General features: G+C 40.8%; 1 protein-coding gene across 8 annotated transcripts; it reads right to left on the bottom strand.

Moving 5' to 3' along the window:
* Positions 1-890: 890 nt before the first annotated feature.
* On the bottom strand, positions 891-22,806 carry LOC137889203 (membrane cofactor protein-like). 8 transcript variants are annotated; one of them, XM_068732926.1, is made up of 15 exons: positions 22,714-22,806; positions 22,106-22,198; positions 21,806-21,985; positions 21,597-21,696; positions 21,266-21,339; positions 20,634-20,822; positions 20,365-20,464; positions 20,028-20,101; positions 19,518-19,697; positions 17,753-17,932; positions 17,433-17,612; positions 3,614-3,667; positions 3,102-3,165; positions 2,280-2,340; positions 891-2,059 (listed from the first exon to the last, which is right to left on the bottom strand). In XM_068732926.1, exons 2-15 carry the CDS (start codon positions 22,161-22,163, stop codon positions 2,057-2,059), a joined length of 1,497 nt encoding a protein of 498 aa, XP_068589027.1. In that variant the 5' UTR covers positions 22,164-22,198; positions 22,714-22,806; the 3' UTR covers positions 891-2,056. The 8 variants fall into 8 exon arrangements, with proteins under 8 accessions (XP_068589027.1, XP_068589024.1, XP_068589025.1 ...); XM_068732923.1 differs by having other exon boundaries at positions 22,106-22,184; positions 22,714-22,764; XM_068732924.1 differs by lacking the exon at positions 2,280-2,340 and having other exon boundaries at positions 22,106-22,184; positions 22,714-22,763.
* Between the last annotated feature and the right edge of the window lie 118 nt (positions 22,807-22,924).

Raw genomic sequence — 22,924 nt, 5'->3', positions numbered from 1 at the left:
TAGATTGCTTTCAAGCAATGCTTTCAGACATCAACTGCATTACATTCTCAAATATATTTCCCCCCCTAGGGGCCACTACTATACTATAACTTTTTTTAAACATACTATACTATGACTTTTTTAAAACATACTATGACTTTTTTTAAACATACTATACTATGACTTTTTTAAACATACTATACTATGACTTTTTAAACATACTATGACTTCTTTTAAACATACTATACTATGACTTCTTTAAACATACTATACTATGACTTTTTAAACATACTATACTATGACTTTTTTATGATATACTATACTAAGATGTTGAGGACTTTTTTGGACATACTATACAATTACTTTTTTAGTATACTATGCTTTTTAGGCATATGCTATGACTTTACATTTGTATGACATACTATAGAGTTGTTTTTATTAGCTTTTCGACATACTATAAGAGTTTTTAATTTTTTTATACCATACTATGACTTTTTAATATACTATGATTTCTTTATTACATACAGTATACTATTACTTGTCTATGATCTAACGGTTACACCACTAGCAGCAACTAAATCATTCTTTGACAGATTAAGTGAAATTGGACATTTTCCCACGGCACACCTGACGATCTCTCACAGTGGCTGAAAATCACTGATCTAGATATCCAACCACTAATATCTAACCACTGCCCCACCATTAATCAAAATCTTTTAATATAAATTAAAGTAAATATTATATATATATATGCACATTAAGAGTATGTTGTGAACACAATATTGTGTGGGTGGTTGTGGTTCTGGAGGTCTCAGGTCTTACGTTTGAAATGGTTCCCAATGGTGTACGAGTCAATGGGAGAATTAGAGGTGAACATTGTTGATTGCAATACAAAAGGCAGTACACTTGCATTGTTTTATTATTGTTTTATTTCATTAATTACAAAAGCTATGGCCAACATAAAAGCCTGCCACAAAATAATAAAAAAAAAATCTTACTGAGATGTTCTGAAATGCATTTTTGTTCAATAAATACAAATGATATTTATGTCACCACAGAAACTTCATGTGTGGGGGTCAACAAATATTAAACTGACACTCTGGAAGAGAGAGGTCTACAACACCAGTACTTTGGGGGCGGGGGGAAGTTTTAACAACCAATAATAATTCTTTGTTTAAATAAATTTGGTGAAGTTATAGTGCTACACAAAAAACAATGTGCCAAACATGGCATTTAACATGGCTAATTAATTAGCATAAACACTACGCAACGGTAATCCCACAATTAAGCCGCCATTAAAAAAAAAAAAAAAAAAAATCATACAACTGACAAGCTAAAACACTTGGCTTCTTGCATTAAGGCATATGGAACTTGCCATAGATTTAGGGAATGCTAGGTTCTGTTTCACAGATTCTTGTATTATCTCTAGGAAGGTGGGAGTTGAATCTACAATACAGGAGGCCTCAGTAGGCTTCTTGATGGTGTAATCTCTAATAAATGTAAATAGTTCCAGACGAATCCACCGTGTTCCTAAGTAAAACTCAGGTCTCTGCAATTTTGAATGTTTCAGAGTTTAACACAAATCAATTTAATCATTAACAGCTGTATTTAAAAAGATCAAAGCATGGGCACATTCTTTACTGACATTGCTTGTTTTAGGTCACCTTCAAGCTAAATTGACCAAGCTATGCCCTGAGCAGTGCAAACATTTCAAACCAACATGGAGTTTGAAGACATGAAATCTCATTCCTTCATAATTACAGCATTGAAACACTGCTGTGATGTTGGAAAGGAAAGGCATCCCAAACATCACTGAATTGAATTAAGTGCAATAGAAAAAAGTCGTTATGAGTGACCCGTCAACAAACTAGAAGAGTGGTCGCTCATAGCATGAGTTACCGGAAGTATTGAGCTCAATTTGCTGAGGTTTCTGAATCTCAGACTTTTCAGCGGCTTTCACTAGACTGTGTCGTCCACGAGCACATGGACGACACAAGTACATTCAAAGACTTGTCTAGTGGCATCATGTCCTCAAGCGGCCATTGTTACAGCAAGCATTGGTGGACCAACAGCATGCTTACTACAGAAGAAAAAAAAGAAGCAGAGAAAAGGAATCTAAATTAGACATTTTTAGATAAATTGTAAAAACTACAGCCCTGAGAAAGAGGAACAAATTAGCTGACGGTCAGTTAGCAGCCTATGGAAGGAGGAAAATATTAGTAATACATTAAAGATATACAGTATGAAATATTAAAGCTTCTGCCAACATTATCACATCATTAACTGGCCCATCTTCTTACCGAGAGTGCAATATTCTCTTCATCTTTTGGACTGGCACTATCAGGATAGCTTCGCTCAGAGCTGTAATCCAATAATGACTGATCAGCGTTACTGCTTATGAACAACCAGGCACACAAGAAGCCAGAGAGTTTCAGGAAGCCCAGAGAAACACACACACCGAAAGCGGTTTCCTCAGAAATGAGACAGAACACACACACACACACACACACACACACACACACACACACACAGTTTCCTCAGAAATGAGACGGACCAGCAACCACTACCAAACCATACTGCAACCGAACATTGTTTTGGTTGATTCTAAAAATCAGACAGTATGTGCCTTCTGCTTACCGGGCATCAAGTATGCAAATTACATTTATTACAATTAAATTAGCATTGATGACAGAACTGCCATGCAGCTTTCCTCAAGTTGCGATTGACTTGACAGACCCTTGTTAAAAAGGGCGCAATTGTTTGTGTGACATTGTTTGTGTGTATACCGTTTACAAGGTGTGTACCTTATCGTTAATACTTAAATGTATCATCTACGCTGCATTTGATTACAGCATTTGGGGCAGAGCTGTTTCTACTGAGCGACCTACAGCTCTGTGTAGGAGAGTGTTTTGAGGGCTTATTACAGCACTGCCTTATGACAACGTTGACACTGTGTGGTAGAGAAATACCTTTTGTTAAAAAGCCTTACAAATGCACCCAACTTCGACATGCAACGCTTGACAGACAGCGAGCTTTAACAGTAAGAAAATGCTGACCAGACAAAGCACATAAAAAATGTTGGAAAAGCGTCGACGGAGATCAAAGCACCTTAAACATTTTACCGTGTTTTTTTTTTGAAGAATGCCCAGTAGATACCTCCAGCGATAGCAAGGACACCAGAAAGGACTATTTTGATGAGAAAAAAAATGTTTGAAGACGATGAGCCATGAGGCCGACAAATGCAGTGACATTTAAATGCCAGACATGAAAAGGGTTCGATTGGTAATCCCAAAAAGCTTCTTTTTTTTAATGAAATGAATGCTTTTGCTCTTTGTTAGAATACCAATTTAAATATGAAAACCTGATATGCATCCTCCATAGAGACATGAAGGACATGTATATATCAAGTACAAAACACAAACTACAGTAAAATGACACATCCAGACATTACTACGCGAGTACGCTCGAATGGCTGAACCTTGTTATTTGTTGTCTCAAATAGGAACATGATGCCCTCTCGTCGACTCTACTGTAACAGAACCATGCTGTTCTGAGACCATCATGATCTTATTTGGGTCAACATTTACCTCTTTACATTCTTGATCTACTGTTAAATTATGAAGTTGAAACTTACCACCAACAACGATCACTGGAGTCTTCCATTTATGGTGGTCATTTCCATTGTTGACTGTAAAAAAACAATAAGGACATAATTGTGTCAAACAGTAGTTTTGGTTAAACTACAATGCTGATCTGTACTGGTAAAAACACTAATTAATAAGAGATTACTTTGAGTATCAGCTGAAGTAGAGATGTACAGACAAAAGATAAAAAATAAATAAAAAATACAGTCCATCTACTGTATCTCACATGGACATATCAAGTAGGGCTCAGCAACATTTTGAGGAAGGTTTTAAGGTGAAAGACATAACAGTGAAATAAATGGCGAGTGTGTTTTGACTGCTGTGACTCAAAAAGAGTGTGAGTTGATGACTGATCTACACGTCCTTAATCTGTCATTAACCACGTCATAAGCAAAAAATAATCATATCTTACCTTTTCTAAACTGATATAATCCATTCATTTGTCAAATACTGTACATAAAAAGTGCACGTATATTGTGCACGTATTTAATAATATATGAAAACAAAATTACAAAAAAATATTTCTTCATATTTTTTTAATTAAAATCCAATGATGTTTTCTTCTTGTAAAAAAAATATATGAACTGTAATTGCGTAAGCTAGTACCAAGCAATTGGAACCAAATAAATCATGATACAGTAGGGCTGGGCGGTATTTGTTATAAATGTACGTTGGTATATAGCGGGTGATAAGAAGCTCTACAGGAGGGTCTTAGGACCCAGGGGAATGTAGGTGAAGGAAGCAGGAAGAGACGCCACACAAACAGCTGTTCACCGCTCACTGACTATTACTGCTGTTAATTAGTGTCGCTTTCCTTTTTCAATAAAGTCGTTTTCAGTTGTTGCCTTGTAAACATTTCAGTTTATCATTAATAAATCACTATTTTGTTTATCCATCCGTTGCCCATGACTCTTTTTCCCTGAGTTATTTACACTGTCACTCCCCTCATCCCCTAGACCTTAATCAGGGAACGTAAACGTGATCAAAAAGGAAAAAGACAGACAGCTAAGTATGTAGAACATTATGTGATTAAGCTGATCGCATAACAGAATGCAATGGCATCTGGATTAGTATAAAACCATCAGTGGTCAAATGTAACAGGTTGACTTTTGTTGACAGACCTAAACAAAGCAGTACTTTTCATTTATGACTTACATTCACATGTTGGAAGTCCAGGTGACCACTGACCGTCTATTCCACATGTTTGGGTGCGCTCTCCTTTCATAGTATATCCAGATTTGCACTTGAAAGTCACCGTTGTCTTGTGAATGTGAGGAGGCCGAGAATCATCATCCCTGGCAGCATTTTCTACAACAGGAAGTTTGCATTGAACCGCTGCAGGCAAAGAAAATTTTAAATAGAAGTTAATACAATTGCCCAAAATAACCTTCGACACACAGAATTTGAGTTTATCTGTCACAGCTGAATTTACACTGGGGAAGATGTTGAGAAAGGGTTGGGGAAAAATGTTTTAACACCTCATAGATACGCTTGAAAAATGTACAACACATTTGATCAGGTCTTTGTGGTAGGCTATTTGTCCCTCCCCTCTTCCACTGTGATTGGACGGCTGGGTAAAAAGTGACGAGAGCTCAGGGAGCCTACCTTACCTAACGCTTAAGTCGGGCCCTGGTGTTTTTTCCTCATGAACCAGTGTATTTCACCAGAGTTTGGTAAGTCAAGACTTGGGTGTGTGAAACAACTATTGATCTGGACCAAAGAGCTGCAGTGTTGAGAGTGAAGTTGTTTGTTTGAGCGGTTCTCGAGAAACACCACAGGCCACGAGAGGATGTGTGGTAATAGACTTGCAAGTGATTTTAATGCAGCATTTTGTATGCAGTAATTTCATAACATAAATAAAAGGTGCATTTGAGTGACTAAATAAAGCAGTACTTTTCATTTATGACTTACGTTCACACGTTGGAAGTCCAGGTAGCCACTGACTGTCTATTCCACATGTTTGGGTGCGCTCTCCTTTCATAGTATATCCAGATATGCACTTATAAGTCACCGTTGTCTTGTGATTGTGAGGAGGCCGAGAACCCCCATCCCAGGCAGCATTTTTTATAACGGGTTCTTCGCATTGAACCTCTGCAGGCAAAGAACATTTTAAATAGAAGTTAATACAATTGCCCAAAATAACCTTCTACACACAGTATGTGAGTTTATTTGTCACAGCTGAATTTACACTGAGGAATATGTTGAGAAAGGGTTGGGGGAAGAGAGAGTAAAAACACTTACTGATACATGTTGGAAAAGCAGACTTAAATGTTCCATCCTCTGAACATGATAATGATTTTGATCCATTGAGTGTGTAATCATCATGACAACTGAACTGTACAACTTGTAGGAAGTTATAGGATTCTTCGATTGGACTGAAAGTGCCATGCACTACCGGATCTGGAGGATTACAAGTCACCGCTGCAAAATAAAAGTGACATCTATTAGAATGGAAATAGAAATAGAGTTTATATTTCGTCATGTGACCTGTATTAACACACAGAGATACCAACCTTCACATTCAGGCAACCTGTCCAGCCACCCTTCGGCTCCACAAATGATTCCTTGAATTTTGGGAACTGATCTGTAACTAATTACAGAAGAAAAAAAGATGTCCTAAGTTGTCTTAAGTTTGACTTAGGACAACACATGTCAAGAAGGATCAGTGTTAGCCCTTTAATTTAGCTTGACAACACTGACTGATAAGCTCTACTGAACATCCACATTGATTAGAATAACTTTTTGGATTTTGAAACATAATGGGTGATGACATTTTAGTTAGTTAGATTTCACAATTATATTTAAAAAAACTATTTTTCTGAACATGAGCCATCAGAGTAATGAGTTTATTACTAACCCAGGCTTGCAGGTCACCACTAGTTTAGCGCCAAACTCTGTCCCTTCAGGGTAATCAACATTTCCATTCACCACTTCTCCAGCAGAGCCACAGTTCCTCTCTGAAAGAAGAAAAACATGTTACGTCCGAATGACTCATTAATCTATTCATCCAGACTGTATTCGTTGATTAAACGTTATTTACCAGAAAAAAACAATAATAATGACACTTTAAACTTGTTGTTAAATATTGTTATTATGAATTTGAATGTAAAAATAAAGTGCTGATATTCACTCTCGCATTTCAGCCTCACAGGACTCCACCTGCCATCAGTACAAGTAATGCTTGGAGACCCTCCTGTGGCTCTGTAGCCAACATTACAGGCAAAAGAAACTTGGGCTCCATTTGGAAACGTTTGCAAAAGAATGTCAGCGCCCTTCAATCCCATGTTGTCTCCTCCTACTGGTACGGAGCAGTCTTGAGCTATAAAGAAAAGTAAAGAGAAAGAGATTAACAGGAGACGTGAGGACAAGATGACGTAATACTAAACACCAGCTTGTGTATAATCATCACACAGAGTATGGTTTAAGGTTATCCGCTCTACTCACCTTGAGTGTTCATGGCAAGGCCAAGACTGCTCAGTAGTAAGAAGTAAGCGACACTCATGACGGGATCTGGAAAGTCTGACTGAAGTCAACGAGCTTTGTGTCAAAGACAAATAATAACTTGGTTAACATGGTTCATGATAGCGCCGATTCCATTCAAGCCAATTACACACATGCAAGTTATCAATAACAGCGAGTTACTCTACTTACATCGAACTAAAACATCAATATAGATTCAGTTTAAGTTCAAATTCCCAACATCACAAATAACGATGCATAGTCGCTTATAGTCTGTGTCGCCTATTTAAGAAAACGTCACGTCAAACTCCATTAAAAATATATCGATATTAACCAATTAGCGTGACATTGCTTATATAACTAATCTTACAGAGATAATTCACAACTTGTCTGCAGCTACAGTTTCGACTGGCAAATTCGGCATATGTTTAAAAATGAAAATTACAAAGCTGCCACTGTAACAGCTCGTGAAACTACTACATCACGCATGTTGCTCCCTCCATCTTCCTTCAGCACGAGACACTGTGGGCGGCACCGCGTCATAGTTATACTAACGGTGTAAAAGACGAACTCTTACTTTCATTTATGTATGATCTATGCCGAATCACCAGAGGATCCCCGAGGCGGGGGGAAACGTTACATCGCGTTCAATTGAGTTTTTAGAATTCGCTCACTATCAACACATTCTCAAATTCAGTGAAATCGCAACAGTTCCCGTCAACACAGACTGGGTTAAGCTAACGTTAGCTAGCTATCGTTTAGCTAACGTAACATAAACAAACGTCAATGATACATCGTTTTAGTCGGGTTTGAGCGGTGTCCCAGTTCCGTTTTCGTTTGAGTTCGTAGTGCAGCTTGTTATAAAAATCGAATCATCGGATTTGACTTACCCAACTACATGTGAAGAATCACGATGGCAGCAGCTGATCCACAATGGTGAATTTTGGGCTCAACTGCCTGTGACTCCTTGTCGGAAATAGGCGTGGCCTTTTAATCAGTGACGCATTTCCTAAATCTCACAACCATTTACAACATGTTAGAGCATGGAACTTGAATATTGACGAGACAAAGTTATGGATCAAGATAATAATAATAATAATAATAATAATAATAATGTATTTACTGTTTACAAATACTGTTAAAAATCACACATTCACATTCAAACTCCTGAATAAAAGTTGGACTAAAGTGCTTTGTCAAAATTATGCAGAATGGCCCATTTCTGACTAATGCTATGACATTACTGGATTATAATTATTAACGCATTGATGTGTACGCTACATTAATGATTTCCACTACTTTAGAGTATCTTTAATAAAGCTGTTGCCCTAGAAACATATTTTGTAAAAGAATATGTAAAGCTGTCAAAATACTTTGACCACTTCTGTAAACCCTATGGGGTCATGTTTCTTCTCATGGCCAGTCACATCCGCGATCATTTCAATGGTAACAATGTAGAACATCAACCAAGGCATTCATAGAGCATGATGTAATGGACCCAACCCTGGCAGGGTCAATATGAGGAAGTGATGTACTTCCCATTGAGCTTCAGTTGTTGGCCAATTTATGAAATGTCCCTCTTTCGCTATTATTCTCACAAAGCCCATTTCCCTTTTAAATCACTTCCAAACTCTAACAAAATAAGACAGGACTAATGTAAGAAAGTTTTGGAAATTGAAAGTTTATTTTTAATTATTTTGACAATGTTCCAATGTCAGCACTGACTTAGGGACGTGCAGCTTCTAGCACTGAGAATGGTTGGGTGGAGACTCCAGGCCACTGCCCAGTCATATATTCCGCTGCCAACACTTGGAATTTTTATCAAACCAATTTAGACAGTAAATTTCCGTGCCATAAAGCACCTCACCGCTGAATCATTGTTTGTGCAAGAGATTAGTTTAAAAATATGTGGAAAGAGGAATTTGCATTTCTTTAGATTCTGAAAAACTATCCTTGTGTACATAAGGCTGCATCACTCATAACATGTACAGACTCTAGAACCGGTAACTGGTTTACATTAAGTGAAACAGAATCTGCAACAACAACAGCTTTATTTACATTGCTAATTACACACACTTTCATTGGATTGTCTCTCAAATCACACTCATGTATCAACATAAAGCCAACGTACTAGAAGTCAGTGCTACTGCATGGACGTCATTAGGACCTAGTTTGAAACATTATGGAGATGATGCTGCTGTTTGTGGTCAGGATATGAGGGTTTGTCCTCTCCGGGGAGCCATCACCTTAACGTGGTGGAGAGGTTTGAGTGCCCTCATGACCCTGAGGGCTATGTTGTCTGGAGCCTAAAGCTCCTGGTAGGGTCTCCCATGGCAAATTGGTTTCAGGCGAAGGGCCAGACTAAGAATGGTTCAAAAACCCCAATGAAAGAACGAAGAAGAGTCGAGGAGACCCTGCCCGGAGGAAGCCCGGGGCCCACGTCTGGAGCCAGGCCCAGTCGGAGGGCCCGACAGCGAGTGCCTGGTGGCCGGGTTTGCCACGGAGCCCGGCCGGGCACAGCCCGGAGCAGCAACATGGCACCTCCCTCCTCTCCATCCTGTGGGCTCACCACTTGCAGGAGGAACCGCTGGGGTCGGGTGCGCTGCCCCATGGATGGCAGTGTAGGCCAGGGATCTGGACGGACCAGACCCGGGCAGCAAAGGCTGGCTCTGGGGACGTGGAACGTCACCTCTCTGTGGGGGAAGGAGCCGGAGCTTGTGCGGGAGGTGGAGCGCTACCAGTTAGATCTGGTGGGGCTTACCTCTACGCACTGCATCGGTTCTGGAACCGTACTCCTGGATAGGGGTTGGACTCTTTTCTTCTCTGGTGTTGCCCAGGGTGTGAGGCGCCAGGCGGGTGTGGGGATACTCACAAATCCCCGGCTGAGTGCCGCTGCATCGGAATTTACCCCGGTGGACGAGAGGGTCGCCTACGCCTGCGGGTTATGGGGGGAAAACTCTGACTGTTGTCTGTGCATATGCACCGAACAACAGTTCAAAGTATTCGGCCTTCTTAGAGACCCTGACTGGAGTCCTGTATGGGGCTCCAGTGGGGGACTCCATAGTTCTGCTGGGGGATTTCAACGCGCACGTGGGCAACAATGGGGATACCTGGAGAGGCGTGATTGGGAGGAACGGCCTCCCTGATCTAAATCCGAGCGGTCGTTTGTTGTTGGACTTCTGTGCTAGTCATGGATTGTCCATAACGAACACCATGTTCGAGCATAAGGATGTTCATAAGTGTACGAGGTACCAGAGCACCCTAGGCCGAAGGTCGATGATCGATTTTGTTATCGTATCATCGGATCTGAGGCCGTATGTTTTGGACACTCGGGTGAAGAGAGGGGCGGAGCTGTCAACTGATCACCATCTGGTTGTGAGTTGGGTCAGAGGGTGGGGGAAAACTCTGGACAGACCTGGTAAGCCCAAACGGGTAGTGCGGGCAAACTGGGAACGTCTGGAGGAGGCCCCTGTCCGGGAGATCTTCAACTCACACCTCTGGCGGAGCTTTTCTAGCATCCCTGTGGAGGTTGGGGGTATCGAACAGGAATAGACGATGTTCAAAGCTTCTATTGCCAAAGCTACGCCGGTGAGCTGTGGTCTCAAGGTCTTAGGTGCCTCAAGGGGCGGTAACCCTCGAACACCGTGGTGGACACCGGTGGTCAGGGAAGCCGTCCGACTGAAGAAAGAGGCCTTCCGGGATATGTTATCCCGGAGGACTCCTGAGGCAGTTGCAAGGTACCGACAGACCCGAAGGGCTACAGCCGCTGCCGTGAAGGAGGCAAAGCAGCAGGTGTGGGAGGAGTTCGGAGTGGCCATGGAGATGGACTTTCGGTCGGCACCAAGGTGTTTCTGGAAAACCATCCGGAACCTCAGGAAGGGAAAACGGGGAAACATCCAAGCTGTATACAGTAAGGATGGGACTCTGTTGACTTCAACTGAGGGGGTAATCGGGCGGTGGAAGGAGCACTTTGAGGAACTCCTGAATCCGACTAATACGCCCTCTATTGTAGAGGCAGAGCTGGAGGCTGATGGGGGAGCATCATCAATTTCCCTAATGGAAGTCACTGAGGTAGTCAAACAACTCCACAGTGGCAAAGCCCCAGGGATTGATGAGAGCCGTCCAGAAATGCTGAAGGCACTGGGTGTGGAGGGACTGTCTTGGATGACACGTCTCTTCAACATTGTGTGGAGGTCTGGGACGGTGCCTAGGGAGTGGCAGACCGGGGTGGTGGTTCCCCTGTTCAAAAAGGGGGACCAGAGGGTGTGTGCCAATTACCGAGGTATCACACTCCCTGGTAAAGTCTACTCCAAGGTGCTGGAAAGGAGGGTTCGGCCGATAGTCGAACCTCGGATTGAAGAGGAACAATGCGGATTCCGTCTTGGCCGTGGAACAATGGACCAGCTCTTCACTCTCGCAAGGATCCTGGAGGGGGCTTGGGAATACGTCCATCCGGTCTACATGTGTTTTGTGGACCTGGAGAAGGCGTATGACCGGGTCACCTGGGAGATACTGTGGGAGGTGCTGCGGGAGTATGGGGTGAGGGGGCCACTTCTGGGGGCCATCCAATCCCTGTATGCCCAAAGCGAGAGCTGTGTCCGGGTTCTCGGTAGTAAGTCGGACTCATTTCCGGTGAGGGTTGGCCTCCGCCAGGGCTGCGCTTTGTCACCAATCCTGTTTGTGGTATTCATGGACAGGATATCGAGGCGTAGTCGTGGGGAGGAGTGTTTACAGTTCAGTGGGCTGAGGATTGCATCGCTGGTTTTTGCAGATGATGTGGTCCTGATGTCTTCATCGGGCTGTGACCTCCAGCACTCACTGGATCGGTTCGCAGCCGAGTGTGAAGCGGTTGGGATGAGGATCAGCACCTCTAAATCTGAGGCCATGGTTCTCAGCAGGAAACCGGTGGATTGCCTACTCCGGGTAGGGAATGAGTCCTTACCCCAAGTGAAGGAGTTCAAGTACCTCGGGGTCTTGTTCGCGAGTGAGGGAACAATGGAACGTGAGATTGGCCGGAGAATCGGAGCAGCTGGGGCGGTATTGCAGTCGCTTTACCGCACCGTTGTGACGAAAATAGAGCTGAGCCGCAAGGCAAAGCTCTATATCTACCGGGCAATCTTCGTTCCTACCCTCACCTATGGTCATGTGGACTGGGTCATGACCGAAAGAATTAGATCGCGGGTACAAGCGGCCGAAATGGGTTTCCTCAGGAGGGTGGCTGGCATCTCCCTTAGAGATAGGGTGAGAAGTTCGGTCATCCGTGAGGGACTCGGAGTAGAGCCGCTGCTTCTTTGCGTGGAACGGAGCCAGGTGAGGTGGTTCGGGCATCTGGTGAGGATGCCACCTGGGCGCCTCCCTAGGGAGGTGTTCCAGGCACGACCAGCTGGGAGGAGACCCCGAGGGAGGCCCAGGACCAGGTGGAGGGACTATATCTCCAAACTGGCTTGGGAGCGCCTCGGGATCCACCAGTCAGAGCTGGCTGATGTGGAAAGGGAAAGGGAAGTTTGGGGTCCCCTGCTGGAGCTGTTGCCCCCGCGACCCGATCCCGGATAAGCGGATGAAGATGAATGAATGAATGAATATGTGGGTTTGTTCTTTCTGTTGTAAAAAGTACAGGGCCTGAAACACGCCTGAAACACGCAGCCTGTTTCCTAACGTTCTATTGTATGACAGCTTTACATGGAAGAATGGAATGAAAATAAACACTCAGGCTAACTGCATTTGCTTGATCTGATCAAAGTAAATTAACATTAACACATTAGGAATGTTCACAACAGAGCAACAACTGGTCTCCTTCTTCATCAATAGTCATGGTCATCTTTCCTGCTTTGCCTTTATTTAAACTATTCCATTCTAATATTTAGTAACAAATACAACATTATCATAGTAACCTAGTAATTGAGCATGAACATGTGGTCAAAGATCATTCCTCTTTTTTCACCTCTTGTGAAGGCAAGCAAGGGCCTCAAGGCCTAAACTTCAACGTTATGACCGAGACTCTTCACAAATCCTCACGTGTTATAAAAGAAATAAAACTACAAACCAATGTCAAACAAAAACTTTTTCAATGCCAGCTGGAAAAGATGACCATGACTATTGATGAAGAAGGAGACCAGTTGTTGCGCTGTTGTGAACATTCCTAATGGGTTAATGTTAATTTACTTTGATCAGATCAAGCAAATGCAGTTAGCCTGAGTGTTTATTTTCATTCCATTCTTCCATGTAAAGCTGTCATACAATAGAACGTTAGGAAACAGGCTGCGTGTTTCAGGCGTGTTTCAGGCCCTGTACTTTTTACAGCAGAAAGCCAAACCCACATATCCTGACCACAAACAGCAGCATCATCGCCATAATGTTTCAAACTAGGTCCTAATGACGTCCATGCAGTAGCACTGACTTCTAGTACGTTGGCTTTATGTTGATACATGAGTGTGATTTGAGAGACAGTCCAATGAAAGTGTGTGTATAATTAGATATTACACACACACTTTTGCGATACGTTGCTGCGTTGGGGTTCTTTTGTGTCCATATTGATAATTTTGTTTGCAGTACTCAAAGGAACCAAAGTAAGACACAAAAGTGCCAAAAGGAAGAGGAGGGTTTGTAGCAGGCCAATACCCCAGTTGGCTCATTGACCTCATTTTTACAGAAGTAGTTCTTTGGAAGTCATATTAGCTCCGAAGGGTGGTTACTACAATTCTGCGACAATGTTGTCAGTCGTGACCGCATAATCATCCATTACCACTGCATGAGCACAATGCAGAGCGGTTAGGTTGTTATTGAGGCACGCTCACATGCACAAAAAGGCACGCAACGGACGGCCTGGCTATATTTTTCCATAGCAAATAGTTGTTTGCTGCTATATGCTCTGAATATCGAATAGAGAACCTTTAATGAATTAATCTAAAACATGTAGTACAGTGTTGTAGTCTAACCTGCTGATCTTGACCAGTGTGATTGATTGGTAAAGACCTGTTTCTTGTGTCAGAGTGGATTTTCATGGTAGCTTGCCAGGTAGTCAGAGGTGGAGTCGTGGCAGTGGTGGTGCTCATTCTGTCGTCACAGTCATACAAGGGTTGGCCTGATGATCAAAAATAACATTACAATGGAATTCTTTCATGAGCTTGTACTTTGTGCAATAAGGATTTCACAACAGTTTTAACAGATCAGATCCTATCAGTCCATTCTGTAAAGCCTATCTTTATAATGTATTACATTCATATCTAAAGACCCTTTCTGTATGTTTTTGTATTATAATTTCTGATATAAAACAATCCCATTGTAAACTGGTGTCCTGTATGTGTCACGTATGTGTCATAGGTCATATGGGAGGTTGATTAGGGGAAGGGTTGGTATGCACTGCTGTTTGCTACAGTGTCTTTTTAAATACGGCCACTAAGAGTCACTAAAGTCAAACCCAACACACTGGCGCTTTAATTCATTATATAAACAATACACAGTATAGATAGCAATAAACATTTTTAGAATAATCAAAAAACTAAAATAAAGTTATATAAACATAGGCTTCACAGTTACTGTTACTAATTCTTGCTTTGGCGAGAATACAACATCACGTCTGTGCTTACCCTGCATAGTAACGACATAGATACAGCTGCGGTCTGCAGGCATCAGCACCTGCACAGAGAGGACATCACTCTCCTGACTGCTGATGTCATTCCTGGCAACACAGTAATAATCGCTGTCCTTCTGTACTGCGCCACATTCTAGGTGCAAGTCGGACGAGCGGTGGAGCAAAAACTCGTCGTGGTGTGTGCGTTGGTACCAGACGTAACCAACGCCTGTGCCCTGTGTACAACCACAGCGCACCGTCACTGGCTTCCCCCAGCATGTCAGCCTGTCCGCCAGAGAGCTCAAGGGCTGAAGCCTCGGCTTAGATACTGGAACTGGCAAAAAAAAAGTAGACCGCAATATATTCGAATTCAGCTTGACATTATATAGAAATACATTTTCATAAGCAATGTTTCTGACTACCTGGTCTCAATTTGAGCTCGTCAAATACTGACGATTGGTCAGCGCCAGTCGGCATCTAATACCAACGAACTACCCTCCAATGTAAACCCACCCACAGCATTATTAAATGCTCAGAACAACTGACACAACAAGTGGAGACACGTCGTTGTTGACATGTCCAAAATGACGTCAGAGGGTTACCTCACAGTTGTGGATTAGGGCCACTGACCAAGCGTCGGTATTCGCGGAGTTAGGTTGTGAGAATGTGTTTCTGATATTGTGATTCTGATTTAATCGTACCTTCAGTGATGACCACATTAACCGATGTCATGATGTCAGCAGATGTTGTGTCGATCCCAACCCAATACACTCCAGCGTCGTCAAATTGGAGATCCGTGACTTTCACAAACAGCCCTCTTCTTCTTGCATCTATTATGTGAGACCTGCGTGTGTTTTGAGTTTTCCTATCTGAATCTACCAAAATCTCACAGGTGTTTCTAGAGTTCCCTCGACACCAGTACTTTTTACTGTACAGGAATCGGTTTGTGTTGTAATTGCAGATTAGAATGAGTTCACCTCCAATATGTGCTGTGATGTAGCTTTTATCACACTGGAGCTGAAGACTTGCTGTAAGACAAGAGTCCAATCAGAATGAAACCGCTCACAGCCACAGCAGTCAGATAAAATATCTTGCTTCAGGCTGTTCCACAATAAAATCAACTTTCAATTTAAAGGATTTCATTGTTATTTTTTTACCAAATTTTTGATATTAACCTTGTAAGCTTTGCCAAACATGTAAAAACAACAATGGGTCACCTATTGTTAATTCAAAGTGCATGTGGGTTGGCATCACATATTGGTTTTCAGTTACTTTAAATTAAACAGAAATTTCCCATGCGAAATAACATTTGTACATGTAAATACTTTCCATGCATTTATTTTTTAAGAATGACTGCACGTTGTAAGACTATAACATGATAAAATGCATATCCCAAAATCATGCATATACTGTATTTGCATGTAAATATGGCACAGTGGTTACTCCAGTGTATACGTTGTGTTACGAATATAACATGCGCTTACTTAAGTGTGACGTTTTTAATCTACTTTTCAAGTTACTAATCAAGTTTGAATTATTAATAAAATTACAGGTAAACGTTGTTAAACAGATATTTGCACAAAAAACTGCCCCCTTAAATGGAGATTATATTTCTCATTTTCCAAAATTATTTTCTTTTTTAGAACTTTTAGAATAAATGAAAGGAGTATTAGTATCAATAATACAAGTTGTAAATAGTCCACTCACCATGAAAAAGCAAAATCAGACACAGTGTTCTCATTTTGATGTTTAAAGTAAGAGAGTGAAATCTTAACAACACTCAGGAAGCTGTAGAGGTGGACTATGGTGACATAGCTTCCTGTCGGTACATTGTTGGACACAGAAATACTTTTGCACGCTGTTATGTCCTGAACACACATGAGACACTTAGGCCACATTTACCTCAGGGTGTCATTGAAACCCCCCTTAAAACACTGGTTTCATAAGTGAATTTCTCATCAACTAAGAAAACTGCACTTTCAATATGGCAACACACATTATAGTTTGACTTGTTCTTCCACATTTGAGATAGCTATTTAACTCGGTCACTTGTCTTTGGACTGGGTTTTTACTTTGTCACAAGCTATTCAAAAGTCAGTGACAAAAACAGCAAAATTAATTTTAAGCAAATGAAGTTCATTATAAACTGAAGGTAGCATATCAGTAATCATGTTCATCAAGTAGGTCAGAAATTAATTTCCATTGTTGCCTGTAAAAACAAAACAAAAAACAATGAATAAGGACATAATTGTGTCAAACAGTGGTTTTGCTTAAACTACAATGCTGATCTGTAACTGTTAAAACACTAATTAATTTAATTTACAAGAGATTACTTTGAGGACTTACCAGGTGGGTCAAGCCAGGCCAAGATCAGCTGAAGTAGAGATGTACAGACAAAAGATTAACAAAACATCCAGTCCATCTACTGTATCTCACATGAACATATCAACAAAAAAAAAAACATTTGTAAGCTGTAAACATTTCAGTTTATCATTAATAAATCACTATTTTGTTTATCCATCCGTTGCCCATGACTCTTTTTCCCTGAGTTATTTACACTGTCACTCCCCTCATCCCCTAGACCTTAATCAGGGAACGTAAACGTGATCAAAAAGGAAAAAGACAGACAGCTAAGTATGTAGAACATTATGTGATTAAGCTGATCGCATAACAGAATGCAATGGCATCTGGATTAGTATAAAACCATCAGTGGTCAAATGTAACAGGTTGACTTTTCTTGACAGACCTAAACAAAGCAGTACTTTTCATTTATGACTTACATTCACATGTTGGAAGTCCAGGTGACCACTGACTGTCTATTCCACATGTTTGGGTGTGTTCTCCTTTCATAGTATATCCAGATTTGCACTTGAAAGTCACCGTAGACGTGTAATTGTAAGGGGGCAGAGAACCCTCATCCCAGGCAGCATTTTCTATAACGGGTTCTTCGCATTGAACCACTGCAGGCAAAGAACATTTTAAATAGAAGTTAATACAATTGCCCAAAATAACCTTCTCCACACAGTATGTGAGTTTATCTGTCACAGCTGAATTTACACTGGGGAAGATGTTGAGAAAGAAAAAAAGTAAAAACACTTAATGATACATGTTGGAAAAGCAGGCTTAAATGTTCCATCCTCTGAACATGATAATGATTTTGATCCATTGAGTGTGTAATCGTTTTGACAATAGAACTGTACAACTTGTAGGAAGTTATAGGATTCTTTGATTGGACTGAAAGTGACAGCCACTACCGGATATGGCGGCTTACAAGTCACCACTGCAAAATAAAAGTGACATCTATTAGAATGGAAATAGAAATAGAGTTTATATTTCGTCATGTGCCCTGTATTAACACACAGAGATACCAACCTTCACATTCAGGCAACCTGTGGAGTCTAAGGGTTGATGAACAAATTATTTGACTTTTGCCAACCAATATGTAACTAATTAGGGAATTAAAAAAAGAAAGGGAAATGCCTTTTCAACCCTTTTAGATCACATCCCAGTCATATTGTGCACGTATCTAACAAAATATGAAATAAAAAAATAAAACTATTTCTTCATATTTTTAATATTAAAATTGAATAATCTTTTCTTCTTGTAAAACAAAATATGAAATGTATTCACATAAGCTAGTACCAACCAATTGGAAACAATAATATCATAACATACTCATAATAAAACACATCTGATCAGGTCTTTGTGGTAGGCTATTTGTCCCTCCCCTCTTCCACTGTGATTGGACGGCTGGGTAAAAAGTGACGAGAGCTCAGGGAGCCTACCTTACCTAACGCTTAAGTCGGGCCCTGGTGTTTTTTCCTCATGAACCAGTGTATTTCACCAGAGTTTGGTAAGTCAAGACTTGGGTGTGTGAAACAACTATTGATCTGGACCAAAGAGCTGCAGTGTTGAGAGTGAAGTTGTTTGTTTGAGCGGTTCTCGAGAAACACCACAGGCCACGAGAGGATGTGTGGTAATAGACTTGCAAGTGATTTTAATGCAGCATTTTGTATGCAGTAATTTCATAGCATCAATAAAAGGTGCATTTGAGTGAGAGCAAAAACAATTGTGGAAACCGTTTTTTAAAAACAGTAGTGCAACTTACTGACTTTTAACACGTAATTTAACCAACGAGCAAAGGGGGGAAAAAAACTAAATGTAATTATTACGTGCTGTGTTTTCTCTCTGCTCCATCTCTCCCCAGTCTCCATTCAGGTGCCACCCTTTTCCCTGGCTAGTAGCTGCAGCGTGTGAGCGTACGCAGCTGGGCTCAATCGTTGATTACTGCCATGGTGGTTACGAGGCCGATGGATTCAGACGGACAACCTCCAGTGGGCCAGGTGGCAGTTCAAGATGTGTGTGTGTGTGTGTGTGTGTGTGTGTGTGTGTGTGTGTGTGTGTGTGTGTGTGTGTCCTCTGCTCAAGCCGTGTGTGCTAGTGATGATAGCCTGACCCATGAGTGCGTTTCCTATTGTGGTGTTTTGAGTTGAACTATTACTGCTGTTAATTAGTGTCGCTTTCCTTTTTCAATAAAGTCGTTTTCAGTTGTTGCCTTGTAAACATTTCAGTTTATCATTAATAAATCACTATTTTGTTTATCCATCCGTTGCCCATGACTCTTTTTCCCTGAGGTATTTACACTGTCACTCCCCTCATCCCCTAGACCTTAATCAGGGAACGTCAACGTGATCAAAAAGGAAAAAGACAGACAGCTAAGTATGTAGAACATTATGTGATTAAGCTGATCGCATAACAGAATGCAATGGCATCTGGATTAGTATAAAACCATCAGTGGTCAAATGTAACAGGTTGACTTTTCTTGACAGACCTAAACAAAGCAGTACTTTTCATTTATGACTTACGTTCACATGTTGGAAGTCCAGGTAGCCACTGACCGTCTATTCCACATGTTTGGGTGTGCTCTCCTTCCATAGCATATCCAGATATGCACTTATAAGTCACCATAGACGTGTAATTGTAAGGGGGCAGAGAACCATCATCCCTGGTAGCATTTTCTACAACAGGATCGTCGCATTGAACCCCTGCAGGCAAAGAACATTTTAAATAAAAATGAATACAATTGCACAAAATAACCTTCTCCACAGTGTGTGAGTTTATATCACAAATTATCTGATACAATAAGAATGATCATGATTTTGATCCATTGAGTGTATAATCATTTTGATAATAGAACTGTACAACTTGTAGGAAGTCATAGGATTCTTTGATTGGACTGAAAGTGACAAGTCACTACCGAATTTGGTGGATTACAAGTCACCACTGCAAAATAAAAGTGACATCTATTAGAATGGAAATAGAAACAGAGTTTATATTTTGTCATGTGACCTGTATTAACACACAGAGATACCAACCTTCACATTCAGGCAACCTGTCCAGCCACCCTTTGGCTCCACAAATGATTTGACTTCTGCCAACCAATCTGTAACTAATTAGAGAAGAAAAAAAGAAGAAAAAAAAAGATAGTTTGACTTCGGACAACACATGTCAAGAAGGATCAGTGTTAGCCCTTTAATTTAGCTTGACAACACTGACTGATAAGCTCTACTGAACATCCACATTGATTAGAATAACTTGTTTGATTTTGAAACATAATGGGTGCTGACATTTTAGTTAGTTAGATTTCACAATTATATTTTAAAAACTAATTTTCTGAAGATGAGCCATCAGAGTAATGAGTTTATTACTAACCCAGGGTTGCAGGTCACCACTAGTTTAGCGCCAAATTCTGTCCCTTCAGAGTAATCAATATCTCCATTCACCACTTCTCCAGCAGAGCCACAGTTCCTCTCTGAAAGAAGAAAAACATGTTACTCCCAAATGACTCATTAATCTATTCATCCAGAAGGTTGGTTAAACATTATCTACCAGACATACAAACAATAATAATGCCACTTTAAACTTGTTGTTAAATATTGTTATTATGAATTTGAATGTAAAAATAAAGTGCTGATACTCACTCTCGCATTTCAGCCTCACAGAACTCCACCTGCCATCAGTACAAGTAATGCTTGGAGACCCTCCTGCGGATCTGTAGCCACTATTACAGGCAAAAGAAACTTGGAGCCCATTTGGGAACGTTTGCGAAAGAATGTCAGCGCCCTTCAATCCCATGTTGTCTCCTAATACTGGTACGGAGCAGTCTTGAACTATAAGGAAAAGCAAAGGGAGAGATTAACAATAGACGTGAGGACAAGACAACTTAATACTAAACAGCAGCTTGTCCACATCCACAGTGTGTGAGTTTATCTGTCACAGCTGAATTTACACTGGGGAAACTGTTGAAAAAGGGTTGGGGGGGAAAAAGTAAAAACACTTCATGATACATGTTGGAAAAGCAGGCTTAAATGTTCCATCCTCTGAACATGATAATGATTTTGATCCATTGAGTGTGTAATCGTTTTGACAATAGAACTGTACAACTTCTAGGAAGTCATAAATTTCTTTGATTGGACTGAAAGTGACAGCCACTACCGGATATGGCGGCTTACAAGTCACCACTGCAAAATAAAAGTGACATCTATTAGAATGGAAATAGAAACAGAGTTTATATTTCGTCATGTGCCCTGTATTAACACACAGAGATACCAACCTTCACATTCAGGCAACCTGCTCATCCACCCTTGGACTCCACAAAAGATTTGACTTCTGCCAACCAATCTGTAACTAATTAGAGAAGGAAAAAAAATAAAATAAATACAGTTTGACTTCGGACAACACATGTCAAGAAGGATCAGTGTTAGCCTTTAATTTAGCTTGACAACACTGACTGATAAGCTCTACTGAACATCCACATTGATTAGAATAACTTTTTGGATTTTGAAACATAATGGGTGATGACATTTTAGATAGTTAAATTTCACAATATTTAAAAAACTATTTTTCTGAAGATGAGCCATCAGAGTAATGAGTTTGTTACTAACCCAGTGTTGCAGGTCACCACTAGTTTAGTGCCAAATTCTGTCCCTTCAGAGTAATCAATATTTCCATTCACCACTTTTCCAGCACGGCCACAGTTGCTTACTGAAAGAAGAAGAACATGTTACTCCCAAATGACTCATTAATCTATTAAACTTGTTGTTAAATATTGTTATTATGAATTTGAATGTAAAAATAAAGTGCTGATATTCACTCTCGCATTTCAGCTTCACAGGACTCCAACTGCCATCAGTACAAGTAATGCTTGGAGACCCTCCTGTGGATCTGTAGCCAACATTACAGGCAAAAGAAACTTGGGCTCCATTTGGGAACGTTTGCAAACGACCCTTCAATCCCATGTTGTCTCCTCCTACTGGTACGGAGCAGTCTTGAGCTGTAATGAAAAGTAAAGAAAGAGAGAGAGAAATTAACAGTAGACGTGAGGACAAGATAAACACCAGCTTGTGTATAATCATCACACAGAGTATGGTTTAAGGTTATCCGCTCTACTCACCTTGAGTGTTCATGGCAAGGCCAAGACTGCTCAGTAGTAAGAAGTAAGCGACACTCATGACGGGATCTGGAAAGTCTGACTGAAGTCAACGAGCTTTGTGACAAATACAAATAATAACTTGGTTAACATGGTTCATGATAGCGCCGATTCCATTCAAGCCAATTACACACATGCAAGTTATCAATAACAGCGAGTTACTCTACTTACATCGAACTAAAACCTCAATATAGATTCAGTTTAAGTTCAAATTCCCAACATCACAAATAACGATGCATAGTCGCTTATAGTCTGTGTCGCCTATTTAAGAAAACGTCACGTCAAACTCCATTAAAAATATATCGATATTAACCAATTAGCGTGACATTGCTTATATAACTAATCTTACAGAGATAATTCACAACTTGTCTGCAGCTACAGTTTCGACTGGCAAATTCGGAATATGTTTAAAAATGAAAATTACAAAGATGCCACTGTAACAGCTCGTGAAACTACTACATCACGCATGTGATACATTGCATTAGACTAGTTTGAGCGGTGTCCCCGTTCCGTTTTCAGTTAAGTTCGTAGTGCAGCTTGTTAAAAACATCGGATCGTCGGATTTGATTTACCCTGATCCACAATGGTGAATTTGGGTTCCGTCCTGACGGCTGCCTGTGACTCTTTGTCAGAAACAGACTTGGACTTTGAATCAGTGACGCACGGCACATCCTCAATTTCACAACCATACAGTCCATGTTTACCAAATGTGAGCGCATGGAACTGAAATATTGACGAGACAAAGTTATGGATCACGATTTAGGACGAGTTCATCAAAACTCC

The sequence above is a fragment of the Cebidichthys violaceus genome, unplaced genomic scaffold (genome assembly GCF_023349555.1).
Source record: "Cebidichthys violaceus isolate CVI_PGR_0920_01 unplaced genomic scaffold, fCebVio1.0.p SCAF_6, whole genome shotgun sequence".
Classification (NCBI taxonomy): Eukaryota; Metazoa; Chordata; class Actinopteri; order Perciformes; family Stichaeidae; genus Cebidichthys; species Cebidichthys violaceus.
Note: the sequence above shows the minus strand (reverse complement) of the source record. Positions and strands in the feature narration are given on the sequence as shown.